Source organism: Melospiza melodia, chromosome 3 (assembly GCF_035770615.1).
Source record: "Melospiza melodia melodia isolate bMelMel2 chromosome 3, bMelMel2.pri, whole genome shotgun sequence".
Classification (NCBI taxonomy): domain Eukaryota; kingdom Metazoa; phylum Chordata; class Aves; order Passeriformes; family Passerellidae; genus Melospiza; species Melospiza melodia.
This window is the reverse complement of record NC_086196.1, coordinates 109,842,750-109,858,021: the sequence shown is the minus strand read 5'-3', so window position 1 is coordinate 109,858,021 and position 15,272 is coordinate 109,842,750. Positions and strand designations below refer to the sequence as shown.

At 38.8% G+C, this 15,272-nt stretch overlaps 1 protein-coding gene across 1 annotated transcript in view; it reads right to left on the bottom strand.

Moving 5' to 3' along the window:
* The window catches only part of CNIH3 (cornichon family AMPA receptor auxiliary protein 3), a 53,973-nt gene that overhangs the window by 19,430 nt on the left and 19,271 nt on the right, over positions 1-15,272 (bottom strand). Inside the window, exons 2-3 of the mRNA XM_063152563.1 lie at positions 12,536-12,604; positions 9,872-9,919 (exon numbers count right to left, since the gene is read on the bottom strand). Coding sequence (XP_063008633.1) covers positions 9,872-9,919; positions 12,536-12,604 — 117 coding nt within the window. The remainder of the gene's footprint in view (positions 1-9,871; positions 9,920-12,535; positions 12,605-15,272) is intronic.

The window sequence follows — 15,272 nt, the reverse complement described above, 5'->3', positions numbered from 1 at the left end:
AATACCAGACAATGAAATGAGTAACACAAAGAGCCTAATTAGTATTCTCACTCCCTATCCATCTGTGACACAGTACAAGATCTAATATTAAAAGACAGGATTTCTGGATGCAGTTTCCATCTCAGCTACTAAACACATTTATATTTAGGCCTATCATTTCACTTCTCATTGTCTCTCTCTCTCTTCTGCAACATGGGGATAATTATATTCAATTCTATATATTCCACTGGTGCTAGTTTCTGACTAGAATATTTAAGCTTTTTCTTAAGACCAGTAATAACTTTAACAGGAGTGAGAGATGAGAATCAGGTCTTTACAGGACACTCATCAGGAGTATCCATAAATATTCTGGTATTGCAGAGCCTGTGGAAGGTCACAGCAGCCAACAGGTAAAAAGGTTATGAAATGGATTTAAAAAAAGACTGAAAGGTCTGCAGGGCACCAGCACAATCCAAGAAGTGCCCCATCCTTGGCAGGCACGTCATTAGGGCAGATGTGCTGTGATCTTACAAGTGCATCTCCTCTGCAAACTGTTCTTTTCCACTCAGCAGGGATCAGGAGACGTCTTTATGACCTTCCTTTTTCTAACGCTAATTCCGAACCAGCGACAGAAGCTGGGTTAGCTACCCCGGAGCGCCAACTCCTCTAATTCCCACAGTGCTGGCAGAAAACAGGGTAATAAACCTCTCCTTGCCCTACCTCACTTTGGTATTTCAGGCACAAGCAGCCAGGACACCCCGCAGCTGGGCTGCTCCAAGAGCTCCTGCCGCCTTTGTGTGCTCCCCCAAAACCGGGGAGAACGGCAATTAGCGCGGCAGCTGCTCATTAGGAGCTACAAAACCAACCCTTGGTTCACAGGCAGGGCTGTGAATGCACAAACCTCAGGGATGATCAAAATGAAGTTCAGCCATCTGCAGGGCTCAGGAAGGGCCCTCAGGCCTTCTCCTGGGGGTCTGCCCAAGATTGACACTTCCATAAATGCTGGAAACGAAGTGTTCGCTAAAGGGCTGCTTCCACATCGGGTGTGTGAAGAGTGGCAGTCTGAGGAAGCAGATTTGGTGCAGTGCAGACGTGGCAAAGACATTTCCCTCCCTGGCACTACAACAGCTTTATAGAAAACATCAGCAATGAGATGCAAGGCAGGACATTTAACTCTCAGCAGAAAAAATACCTGCATCCATAAACAGGTATGGGGTGGAATCATTGTGCTCTACATTCAGGGATTATGCTGCTTTTTGTAATTGCTCAGTAGCTTTATAGGGTGTGATCCCAACTTAAAGCCACACTGAACATTCTGCCAAACATAACAGTGACCTCTGGTTTAACTTCCTTCGTTTTATTAAAATGCAAATACTTACTTTATTGCATACTGGATTAGAGCAAATATAGGCCATTAGCAAGTCAAATTCTGCCAATATTTCAACACAGCTCTGAGGAACAGATGCATAAATTGCATCACCCCAAGTGGCTGAGAAGTACACTGCTCTCAGGAGCACAGCACAGACAACATTACTCATCTACATTTTTGCGGCATCTTTAGCTTATTCCACTGTTACTTGTGATGTTCTCGCACTGCAAGGACTTATGTTTACAAACCCTCCAGAAGAGGACTGGGAGAAGCTGAATTGTAGAGCAAGAGGCCATCAGTTACAGAGTGACACTTTGTTTGGCACTTTGATTATTGACTAAACACTTAGAGATCAGATTAGCAGCAAAATATAGTCAGTTAAGCTGAAATAGTTTCATACAGAAATATTTTCATGAGTAACAACACTGTGATATCCTTTAAAGGATATTCCAGTTTTCATCAGGCATCACTCTGGCAAATCCTACTTCTCCCCTAGACTAGAAGAGGAATAAGGACCAAACTGTGGCTGAGTCACAAGTTTGAACTCTTCACTCTTGTAATAGTTTTCAGAACTTCTCCCATTACAAGCTCCCCCTGCTATGAGCACCTGGCAGACACAGCAGGATCTATCTTCTCATTATCCCTAGGTAAGCACACAGACATCCTTAGGCAATTATTGCTAAAAATACACAATTGTTATGTTCTAACTTTTCAAAACTGCTGATTTCAGGAACTTGTAAAATCGACTAAAAATAGTGTTGGCACAATTCACTTAATCAATGAGTGTCAGTAGTGAATGAATTGCCTGCCAGAAATACTACACTTCCTCTCAGTCCTTTAGTCCTATTTTAAGGGCTTTCTTTCCAGATATGATACTGTATCCAAAGAAAGGACAAAAGGGATTATATTCAGTATTTTTACTGCAATAGTAATATTTTTTTAGTAGATATGAATGCAATCTCTAAAATAAAACAGAAAGTGTGAAGAAGAGATGCACTATCTCTAGTCAAGAAAAATTTATGGGATAATTTGTGTACAAAATATAAATACTGCCCATTCTTTGATCCCAATCCTATTATCAGTTCTGCAGAATAGCTTCTGTGCCAAGTTCCATTCTTTCTGATGAAATTCAAACTATGTGGGTGCCCAAAAGACTAACTGAATAGGGAATGCCCAATTTTATCCCATTCCACACTTCATAGATAACAAATAAGGCAGAAAAGAGAGGGAAAAAGGGAAGCTTTTAGATCATCTGTGCTGAATTTTCTGTCAGAGTGCAGCCTTGAAAAAGGCAGCTTGGTAACAAAGGCACTGAAGGCCTGGAAATCTATTACAAGATTCAGGGAAAATCATTATGTCCTTCATCCTTCTGGTGCAAACAAAACCTCTACCAAGTGTGAATCACTGTGAATATATTAACTCCCTCCTCATTTAGGCAAGCTGCAGAAAACAATTAAACCAACACAGAGCTAGTGAAAGTATGTCATACTTCAGCTACAATATTTTACTTGCTTTTCTTGTATCTCCACTTCTCCTGTGGAGATACTTCTTTCTTTCTTTCCCTTGCACAACCTAAGGACAGCCTCACTGTTTACAGGAACAGAAGATTCAGAATTTATCTCCTGCTTCTTTTGACGAGTGAGAGATGCTGTGTGAAAGTTGTCTAAAAAGAACTCCACCATAAGTCATGATTTTCATAAACTCAAAATTGTGTACTAATACATTTTTAGCTAACTTCACTTTTTACCCTTGAAGTGTAAAAAATACTCTCTCCTAATGTAAAAATATCTTGTCAGAGCCACTCTGAAGGCCAGAATAAAATTGGCTTTATCATGCAATAGAAGTTTAGCAGTACCTTTCAAGTAAGAATGGAGTACTGAAATACGGACCAGTTTTGGGCTTCTCACACATGTTTAGAGTAACACACTTTAAAAAGTTTTGGGGCACTTCAAACAATGGAGAACTTCAATGAATTTAGTTTTATGAAGCATGATGCAATCACAGTCCAAATCCTAATGGAGAGAATATGCAGAGCAGGGCAAACTTACACATACAAAATCTGCAGGTACAATTAATACCTCTGAAGCAACAAGATCCTTTATTCCAGTGGCTACATGCAAACTCTGAATTTCTTCTGAGGCAGTTTGGAATCAGTTTGGAATTTTGTGTGTGCATGTATAGCAGAGGAGTGTAGCTCATACTCAGTGTGACATTGACAGAGATCTAGCTCATCTTATTGCCCCTGTTCATTAGTATTTCTGTAGAGCAAATATCCCAAGCATCTAAGCATACAACACCAGATAATTTCATTCCCAGCAATCTGATATCAATGTGACCACAGCAGTTTGGGTCTGACTCCAAACTGGGCTGGATTTGAACAGCTGTTGTAGAGATCCAAAACTCCATGCAATTATTGAACCCACAAATCATCAGACCTCTCAAAAACAGCAAGGAAACTTTTACCTTTGGTCAAAAATAAAAGATTCAAGCTCTGCCTGCAAGCAAGAAAACCAAGCAGATCTGCAAAAACAAAATTTCTATCATCAGAACAACTGTGCAACCCTTCCTTTCCTGTTGTGTACATGTCTGGTGAGTGAAAACAAATGTTCTTCATATTTATTACCATGTGGTTTTGGTAGCATCTGGCACAACCAGGCATTACCTGAGAGCAAAAGCACTGCTGTAACACAAACACCAACACAAACATTATTGAAAAGGAGAGCCAAGTCTTGCTGAAAGTCATCTCTCAACACAACCTTTAAAAGATCAAAGTATCCAACTACGAGAACAGAATGCAAAATTCAAAAAGTGGCAAAATGTAAGACAACAGAACATCCACCTAAAGACAACAAAAGCAGAGTTGTATTATATTTTCTTCCAGAAAGGCAAATGTGTAACAGCCTAAAACTACCATTTTGACTTAAGACAGTTTTAAAACATGAAGTTTTCATCTGATAATGTTAACTTATAATATCACTGTAGTCCCAATAACAGATCATATGTTTAAACCTGCAAAAAAAGGATTAATGAACATCTGTTTCAGATTCACATTGCTTATCAGGCCAATTAATAGCAAGTTCAGATCCTGACTAAACTATCTAATGTGATCCAATCAAAAGCATTCAACTCTGTTCTGAACCACTGAAATTGTAGTGCAAAGACTGGGGAGAAAAAAATTTAAGGCATTTGAGATGATAAAAACAATCTTTTAAATACACGGTATTTACTTAAATAGTTTTATAAACTGCCTGGGTATAACCTTCTGTGTTGCCCTGAGTCACAAGGAGACATTGAATAACAACCTGGGTATCTGCAGTATTTTTTCTACCCACAGAATTTTATATTCACTCTTCTGAAGATATCCACACTGTCCCTTGATTGGGGTTTATGTTCCCAGTCACTCTGTGGGAAGGGTCTCCTGACAGTTTTCCTGCTGCCCAGAAGATTACTCAAAACTCAGCAGTTTCCTCACATTGATGAGGTGTGAAAAGAGAGAGCATTAGATACATCAAGAAACATGACATGTACAGAGAAGCCAGCAGCAATGATGAACTCTGTGGTCTCTAATGAGAGTGGACAAAGTTCATGTGCTCCATCATTGTAACAATCGCTGCTAACGGGAAAAATGTCACACGCTGCCATTTTTTGTTGCCTTTTGTGATCTTTGTTTGAGCAGCAGTTTATCAGAACTCTGGAAACATCATCCTCTTTCTCCTGTAAGGCAGAATATCACTGCTATTTCTACAGCTCAAAAATGCCTAATGATTAGACTGAAAATTCTGTTTTCCTCTTAGATAACACAAGTACCTAACCTTCAAAGACAAGTCCACTACCAGGTAAGAGGAAACCTGGGATATATTAACCCTGCAGACTTACCCTTCTAAGTGTGGCTATGCTGCAACATTTTCTTTTTCTGTTAAGTCCAACTTAATGAGGAATTAAAACATATATATTGAGGTTGTAAAAAATGTATAGCACCACCAAGGTAAAACCATTGCTGCTATTCCCAGTTTCACAACAAACTAATTGTCTTGCTGCTGGAGTTTCCACTCAGAGATTTCTCAGCCCCAGGGAGAAAGTGTGATTCCTTCTTACAATATGGATGATTATACACCATTTTCAAAATTCCTCGTGATTATGCATCACATTTGCTAAATTTGCTTATATAAGCTCACATTAAGCATTTTAATGAGCCATGCTATAGGCTTACAGAAGGGCTCTGCTAATGACCATCAGCCTGCAGACTGAGTAAAAGAATGCTACACATCCATAAATCCCTAAATGCATGATGAAGCAATCAACAGACAGACCCTTAAAATCCACACTCTTAAAATCCATCACATTATCTCAGGCTTGTCAGTGACCATGAGGTAGAACAACAAAGAGAGTGATCCTGGCAATAACTAGCAAATTTATCAAGAAGAAAAGAATGTGATCAGTAATTGAAATGAGCTACTGGGACACCTGACACTCCTCAAAGGAGAGTGGCCACTGGAGCTGCTGCAAGCAGGGAATGCTAGGAGCCACTGGAAGGTGAAGGTCTGGAGCCTATCAAGGTCCAAGTAAAAAAAATTATTTTATATGGCAATTACTCCAGTGCATATTGGTCAGTCTCCTCCAGCCAAAATATGGGAGAAATAAAAAAGGCAGCTGGATAAGGGTAAAAAGGGAAAGATAGAGCTTTTTAACAAGGTTGATTTCACATAATATTTAGAGACCTATAAAGGAAAAGAACCTCTGTACTCAAATAATCCTCTTCTGCTATTAAGGAGAAGACTAAAAGCTAAATTTCCCTGTTAGCTGATCCAAGGAGCTCAGTAATGTTTCACTGAACATATTGTGGGGTTTTGTCCAAATTTTGGGAATCTGCTGACAAAGAGGCATGGCATAGACACAGGACCAAGCCTTATCTCCATCCTCAGAATGCTCTGTCCACAGCTGAACCTGTGGTGTTAACCCAAAACCCTGCAAGCTCCTATTTGCTCTGGATGTCTCTGGACTGCTGTTACTTGCACACATGTGAGTAATATTAACCTTTTTTACAGAATATATAAATGTTGAAATGCACTGAAACAAAACTGTACAGACAGTGTGTGTCTGGAATTCTGTATTACACTCACTAGGTTTTACATTTTATTTACACTGTCTCAGAGTGAATAGAATGGCAATTCTACAATAACTCTTTGAGGTCCTGTGGGTTTTGGTTATTTACCAAAGCCTGTAAATACAGTAAAACATAACTACCACAGGTATTAGGACATATAAAATGAAGTATAAATTTAAAATAGACATTTATTTTAATTCTGCAAAGTGGTAAAAACCAGAATTGAACCTTGTAAACACCAGAACTACTGAATACTGAATTAATTTCCACCATTACCAGAGCAGATCCAGCTCCACTGGAAACCTCTGTGACAGAGGCACAAGACCAGACCAAGCACTGGCACTGCCCAACCACCTAAATAAAACATTTAAACTTGCTTCAAAAATGTTAGGTGAATAGGTTTTTAGGTTTGTTTTGTTTTAAACACCCCAGCTCCTGATTCACTATTTACTATGCTACTGCTAGTACTGGAGTGCTGAACTGGCTGAGTTGTGTTATTCAAACCCAGTCCCTGCAGGGGTTTTTGTCTGTGTGTTTGTATTCTTCACGACAGTTCAAGTTCATCTGGAACATCTTTGAGATTAATGTCACCTTGCCCGTGGTTAGAATTCCTGCTGAATTTACTCTCTTCCCGTCATCCCTTGAGGATTTGTAAAAGCCAAAAAACCCCAAATAAAATCAAGGAAAAGGATTGAGCTCTGGTACAGCATGTTCTTACACTTACAGTTTTAGGAATTTTAGGCATAACTTAACTAAAATGCTGCCCTATATCAGAAAAATGAGTAAAAGTCTGATCAACCCCAACTCCCTCCCCACTAAGTTCCAGTTCTGATGTTCAGAAATCATTCTTACTTTAGCTTAATGGGCTTTAAAAACAAATATATGCTGATAATTGGAGAAAAGTTACTTAAATTGTTAAGCAGTGTCTGGCATGAGCAAACTGAAATCTGAAATGTGTTCACTGAGCAAGAAGTTCAATCAACTCTCCTCCTTAGTGAGGATTTATTGAATTAATTCCAAATTATGATGCATAATCTAATCAAAATTTAATTTAAATTTCCTCCAAGGTAAAGTAATAATATTGCAGTGCTTGATTAATGAATTTGACTGTATTTTAATCTAGGAAATTCCTAATTGTCCTTAATGTTAATGTAAGTATCAATTAGGAATTAAAAAAATGAGGAATCAATCTGTTGGCTACATTTCTTGAAATACAACTGCAATTACAATTAAATAATATTGCTGTCATCAGTAACTGAACATATTTTAACAGCTCCACCAAAATATCTTCAGTAACCAGAAAATTTATTTTATTCAAAGCTACAGCACGGTAGAAACAAGGAGCCATGTGTTCCTGCATGTCTACATGCCAGCACCATACATACCTGCTTCACACAAACCCTGCTTCTTTTAATGATACAGAAACATTTTCCCCAAACCAAACATCAGAAAATGCCTGGCTGCAGAAAAGTTGCATCCTCCATTCTATTTTGGAAAATGTAAATAAGTTACATAAGTATATATAATGTCTGGTGAAATATCACACACCTGGTCACAGTTTCTCAATAAACTTCTCAAGTGTTTTGGATATAAACCCAAAAACACATCCTTAAAAACGTCTTTGCTCGCTGGAGTCAGAATTCTATGACATATTTAACAATTTAACAATTCCCAAGGACCCCTTCTAAAACCAGTGAATAATGAAATTGAACATACTTTTATAGCCCGCCTCTAACCTCTTTTAAACAAGAAATTTACATCAGCTCTTAAACATTAAGTTCTAATGTCAAAAATAGCAAGATACCACTGTTTTCAATGCCCTAAAAAAGAACTTCCTTCAAAACAGGTATGCTGTTGTTTCATAAAAATAGAAACAGACCCTAAAGCCACACAATATTGAAAGATATATTTAGTACTTGCTGGAAGAATCCTAACAGCTATTTTCCTGTATCAATATAGCTGGCACTCAATTCTTTACTGTTTTTCCTCAATTTTCCTCTCTGCTGCATAAAACACAGCTATTTTTAGCGGTTGTCAGATTTGAGGGCTACAAATCTCTGTAGTTATTGCACCCTCCTCTTCTTGCATATAATCTCTCAATTAAAACAAATGTCTCCCCAAAGAACTTTGAAGAAGAGGCTGAATTAACAAACCATTTAAGTGAAACAGAAGCAAGCCAATCCCTTATGAATACAGAGTCTGCAATTAGCCAAAACGCTCCATTTTGCCGTTCACAACAAGGCCAATGTGCAATAAAAATTAAACATTGATGCAGGCAAGGCATTCCCATGGGGCTCACATATATTAAACCATTACCACTCAACAGTTGCTTTATGTCCAAGAAACTGGGGCACAGCTTGAGACTGGCTGGCTGCCTGTTTGATAAAGTGGAAAGCTATTGGTAATAAGTATTTTCCTTTATTTTTGTATCTCAAGTGGCATAACCAGGCTCAGGAAATATTCAGATGTGGCTCCCAGCAGCCCATGCTCACAGGGGTGCCAAACAGACAGGATTCAGGTTCTGACCGAGCAGAGGAAGGCAGCCCATAGGTTCTGCATGGAGTCACAGTTGTGCCTTTGGATCAGCCCACAGTGATAATCCCCAGCACTGGCTTTCCCAAAACCTCTGAGGATGATTTTTCTTAAAACCTGATCTGAATTTAGGTCTTAGCTTGATTAGGTTGTGTTCAGCAGTCCCCACTGCAGTGATGACCTTTTTAAGGAAAAATGCAGGATTTAGATGGCTTTGTTACCACTCTGCAGAATAAAATGTATAGAAACTTGAACACAGAATAAAATAGTTTGGAACCATAATTATTTTTACTTCAATGGGACACAGTCAGGAGAAACAAAGATTGCTTACTAAAATCATATTTGAAGGCACAAATAAGTAATCCACAATCTATCAGCTCCTTCAAATGTCTCAGAAGCTGAGGCACTCAGCATCTCACCTGTGTCAAGCTGAAATACATACTCTTACCAACTTTTCCATCAACCAGAAACCTTGAACATTATAGAGGTAACTAATAAAAATGTTCAGCATGTCAAATACTAAGCCAGTGCTCAAAAAGAAAGGGTATTTTTAAAGCCTGTACTACAACTGTAACAGCAGTTTAATAGGACTATAAAAGAACCTCCAGCTGCAACTGTAAAAGGACTTGCCACCTTGGAAAAGCTCATTCCAAAATAAATGGGCTGATGTTCTGAAGTTCAGTTTTTATCCAGACACCCTCCATTATTTCAACCTTTTACAATTTGCCTTGCTCTGTCCTTACAAGGTCATCCTGACATTCACTTCTCAGTTGAATCCAGCTTTCCATCAACAGAGTGTGAGGATCAAAGAGAAAATAAATGCACATTGCCACAGGATGGCTTTAATTCTCATAAACTCCACAAATCCTTGGCTGGTTCACGCTCACCTTTCGCAGGAGGAAGCAAATCCGCTCGATATTCCTCAGCCTCTCCCTCTGCCAAGAGAAAGTGGGGGAAAGGCAGGAGATTAGCTGGTGTCACAAATGAAGGCAATATATCACAATTACAAGGGGTCAATGTTTTAATTAATGGCTGCAGTGAAGCAGCACATGTTATTAATCTGGATTGACAGCATTCACTTCTTACCCACTGCTTGCAAACCCAATGATTTTCCCATTTCTAAGGCCCAGTAAGTTATTTCTCATTTGTTACTGTGTGTGACAATATCAGCTGGGGATTCAAGCCTGTGTTAGCCTTCAGCAACTCTTCTAAGTCATCATTTGTGGTTCTATCCAGCTGTGCCAGTTGATACCACAGAGACCTGGTCTTGCATTTTCAGACACCCGACCTCTAGCTTCAAGATAAACCTGAGTGGGAAAAACAATGAAGTTTGCATGGCAGCTCATCCTCTGTCACTAAGATGGTGCCTGAACACGTGATACTAGAATTTAACACATTTGTTACTGTCATATTTTCTGAAAAACCCCTTCACCTGGGATTTTCCTCCTGGGAAGCTGAGAAGCTTCAGAGTAAAAGGAAAACAAATTTTTCTGATTTGCTTCTCTTGTGTTTTGCTCCTTTGGAATGTGTTTGGAGACTGTTTACCCACAGGTGATTGTTCCATTGGTTTCATGTGAGTTGTTTTGACTCAGTGGCCAACCAGTGCCAAGCTGTGTTGGGACTCTCCCCAGAGTCATGAGTTTTCATTATTATCTTTTTAGCCTTCTGTAAGTATCCTTTCTGTATTCTTTAGTATAGTTTAGTATTCTTTAATATAACATAGTATCATAAAATAATTAATTAGCCTTCTGAGCACATGGAGTTAGATTCATCTTCCTTCATTGGGGCACCTCACTCACAACACAATACACATTAGTGAAAAATATCTGAAATGGCCTAGAAATGCCACTTTAAACAACAGATGCATTCAGAATTACTGAGAATCACTGTAATTAAGCATTGTGACTCAAAAGATGCTCTGAAAACTCAACTCAGAGAAACAAGACAAATCAAAGCCAGGCTTTCTTTTCAATGGCTCATGATGAGAAGCTCACCAGCAAAACCAAATTTCACTGCATAGCCCCTTGACTGGAGTTACTGTGAAAGATTCTACTTAATGTTAGTTACTCTGCAAAAGGCAGAGTGGGTTTGCTGTCCTCAGAAAATTACCCGGTATTTTTATTTTGATATGGCAAAATATTCCAAACAATGAATGTTTTTAAACAGGTAATTTACCATAACAATGTGAGAAGCCAACTCCCCCTAAGCTTTTTGCTTTTCAAATGTTTTCAATCTCAAGGCTGTGCCAAATTTAATTCTAGTCTCCAAATAAATAGATTTTTTCCCTTTTCTGTCCCCAAGTTTAAGCCATTGAGAGCCACAGAGGCAGTGGCAACTTCATAGGCCCCAGAAAAATACTCTTTTTGGAGTAAAATGAAAAATGCCTCTTTTTGGAGTCTTGTAATTTTTTTTTTTATTGTGGAGACCAATTCCAATACCATTTTAAAATAAAATGAGATTATCTCCATAGAGCATCTCAACTTTTAGGAAGTTAACAATTTACTAGAATTTGGTACATATAAATTCAGTGTGTAGTTCTCAGATAGGAAGTAAAAACAGATAAAGTGGATTGAAAATCAGATTACAAAACCAGATTATATCCACTGATGTCCTCTATAGGATTTCTTAATATAATTTCCTTCTTTTCTTCTCATTCTTTGCTTATGTGTTAGTGAACAGTAAAAAAAATATTCTAGGATTATAAAGTTTATGCTTAAAATCATCAGTGGTTTAAGCAGTTCATGTCCTCAGCTGAGTTGTGAAACAAGGTTAAATGGCAAAGTATTGGCTACTGCATCTGGTTATCAGTTGTAGGCAATTCAACAAGCTGATACTCTGCAGAGATCAAATTCAGCACCGTTCAGAATCATTGTCCTTCCCAGTGAGGTGATGGGGAGCCAAGTTCTGCTCTCAGCTCTGGTGGTACGAACTGGCACGTGCAGCTGTAGTCAGCTACATCACCCTAGATTACTGCTTTAATTAGCAGAGGAATTTGGATATGCTTAAATCTAGGCTGCCTTTCTGGTTCATTAGTTAAAACTGAGTTTACAATCCAAGGTATTTAATGCTCGCCTATAGGAGATGCAGCAGAAAATGACATTTACTCCTAAAGCACAGGAGAGTCCAGAGGCCTGCCATGGGACAGAGAGGTCCAGGCACACAGCTCTTAACAAATTCTTTCAAGTTTTTAACTCATTGATACAGGCAGTAGGGGAGAAAGTGGTCATCCCATGCTCAAACACAGAGAAAGCAAAGTGTTTCAAAAAGGAAAACTTGTGCCACAGAATGAAAAGGTGGAAAAGAAAACATTAGCATCACACGACATTCTTCAGCTTTTGAATTTCCAAATTACTTTCCTGCCTCCTTCAGCAAAGAGGAAAGCCATTAACATAAAAATTACCATCTGGCTTCCTCAGACTGGCCCAATAAATCAATTTTCCAAACCACAGCTGACTTCACAAGAGACTCCCAGTTCATTCCCACACTCATCCTTCACCAAGAGCTCGGTGCCCCCTGTTTCTGGAGCAGCCCCAGCCCCTGGCTGTACTCACTGCATGGGCTGGGTTGCACTGGTCGATGGGGTTCTTGAAGTCTGTCCGAAGCTCATCGAAGGCAATTATCTGTAAAACAATTTTTTCAAGTCTTGTAATGAATGCTCCTTCAAACACTTATTTTCCTTAAGGGACTAATCAGATGCATTGCCTGCCTTCCTCACTTTCCAGGGAAAATATGGGAAAATAGTTTCCCTGACACACTCCCTTTAGAAGTAAGTAGTTAAAACAAAACATGGGATACTCCTACGTATGACACCTAGAACTCATTAATCTGTCACTCTGCAAAATCATATCTGTAGCCTTTTCAGTGCTGCTACTTTCCATATTTCTTCCTTCAATCAGCAAGATTTCTTTTTTCAGATTTCCACATGACAGAAAACTACTTCACAAACGAATACATCTCCATATTTGATGGAAAAAGTCATTAGCTGCCTAAAACACAGAGATGCATCTGATATAATGTTCCAGGTTTAGTACATAAACAGTCTGTTTTTATTAGTTGATAAATCTACCTCAGATATTAATTCTGAGTTAGTATCAGCTTCCCCATTAAGCTGCTATTCATTAACAAGAACACTCCTCAAAAGGCAAAGCACTCTAGAGCAAACATGCCCTTCCTAGATTCTGGCAGGTTTTAGAACTTTACTTCAGACCTCATTAATGGAGAGATGCCTTTTGCTCAGGTCCTTTGGTTTCCTCCATTAACAGATGGATTGAGACATCCTGGTAAGCACTGGTGCTTTTAAAGTACAGCAATTTGTCTATAAAAATAATAGTGTTTGATATCATTTTCTTGGAAGATCTTGAGTTAGACCTATTGAAGAGCTAGCATTTTCTTGGAAGAGTCTTTTCTTGGAAAGAAAACAGCTGTAGTAATCCTCAGCACACTTCATTCAAAGATCTCAAAGCACATTCTTAACTTGGTGTTTACATTCTAGAAATACCTTTTCTGCTGCTTTTGTCTTGCTTCACCCAAGGAAGGAAAGCTCCCTGACAGGCACCACATAAACAGATGTTAAAAGAGTGATTCCTTTTCAGACACTTTACAGCCTAAAATGTCTGTTCTTAATAAAAGATGATGGAAGTACAAGGCAGCAGGGCTGGTAATTAGCAGATGAGTGCAACAGCCATTCCTTGATGTGTAGCAGCGTGCCTGCAGCCTGGCTGCTCAGAAAGGAACAAACTGGGTGTCAGCACAGACCTGCTGCACAGCCAAAACACATTCATTTAACAGAGATGCAAGGCAGGAGAAGAAAACCTGAAAATGGCCTGTTCTTGAAGCACAATAATACGATGAGAGGCTCGAGAATAAAACCCAGAGCTACAATCCATGAATTTCAGCACCATTCCACATCCTGCTCTAATGCTGCATTCATCCCACTGAAACACATTTAAAAATCCAAAGTGTGGCATTTTACAAGAGCACTCCACAGAATTCAATTTATTCAACTATGACAAGTCAAAGTGGCAGAATAAACCACAGAGGGAACTATAAAATGCGATTACAAGTGAAGCATTTCTCCCTATGGATGCAGTATCTTTCCAAGTTAGGAATTAGATCTGCAATGGTAAAGAACAACTGAGAGAAGCTGTGAGGGGCTTGCAGTACATTTGTGAAGAATAAGGCTCATGACACCTCTATATTTAATATTTCTTGGACAGGTCTTCATATCCTCCAGCTGGAGCAACTGCTGAGAGGGTTACACGTGAACAGGCGAGTCAGACACAATAGAACTGGGTGTCTCTGCAGCTGGATATCAGCACTGACAGAAAGGGGGAAGGATGGAAAAGAGGTCAGCCTCAAATATACTGCACATTTATGTTTACTTATATTTTTCTTTCTTTTCCTCATTATTTTTAACTTCCCCAACTGTCGCAGACATCTTTTATGAAAAAACCTTTCCTTAGGATTTTTCCTCCTGAAAAGCTGAGAGGCCTCAAGAACAAAATGCAAACAATTATTATCTGCCACTGTGGAATGCAACAGGTAGATCTTTGTTTAGCCCATGTTAGTTGTTTTTAATTAATGCCCAATCACAGTCAGCTGGCTCGGACTCTCTGTCCAAGACACAAGCTTTTGTTATCATTCCTTATTATTCTATTCTTAGCTGGCCTTCTGATGAAATCCTTTCTTCTATTCTTTTAGCATAGTTTTAATGTAATATATATCATAAAATAATAAATCAAGCCTTCTAAAACATAAAGTCAAATCCTCATCTCTTCCTTCAACCTGAGACCCCTGTGAACACAGTCACAAACAACATTCCCAGCTCTGTAGTCAAACCCCACTCTTTATTTGCTGGCACATAATTTATGTTATGCTTGCATTGTACATAAGTGCACTGAAGCACATCTGACAGGTATTTTAGCACATAGTTTTCACAGAACCAGTAAGTGTAAATGAAACAGTCTCACAGACAAACCTTTGGAGATGAGCCTGCAAGATATGACAATGTGAAGAGACATTCCTGCTACACCTTAGAGAGACTGAGGTCTGATTTCAAGCACACATGACTGGAGGAAAGTTTCTTCAATGAAAGTTTCAGTGTCTCTCTGGAAGGAGGTTGACAAAAATAAATCCTCCTCAATTTATTTTTTAAAAAATGTTCCATAATATTTTTATATTTTGTTAAATCTCCAGAAATAGAAGTCTAGTGATGACATGAAAATACCTATTTTAATTTATGAAAAACCACATTCCTGTTTCCTATTTCTCAGTTACAGTGAAAAATGA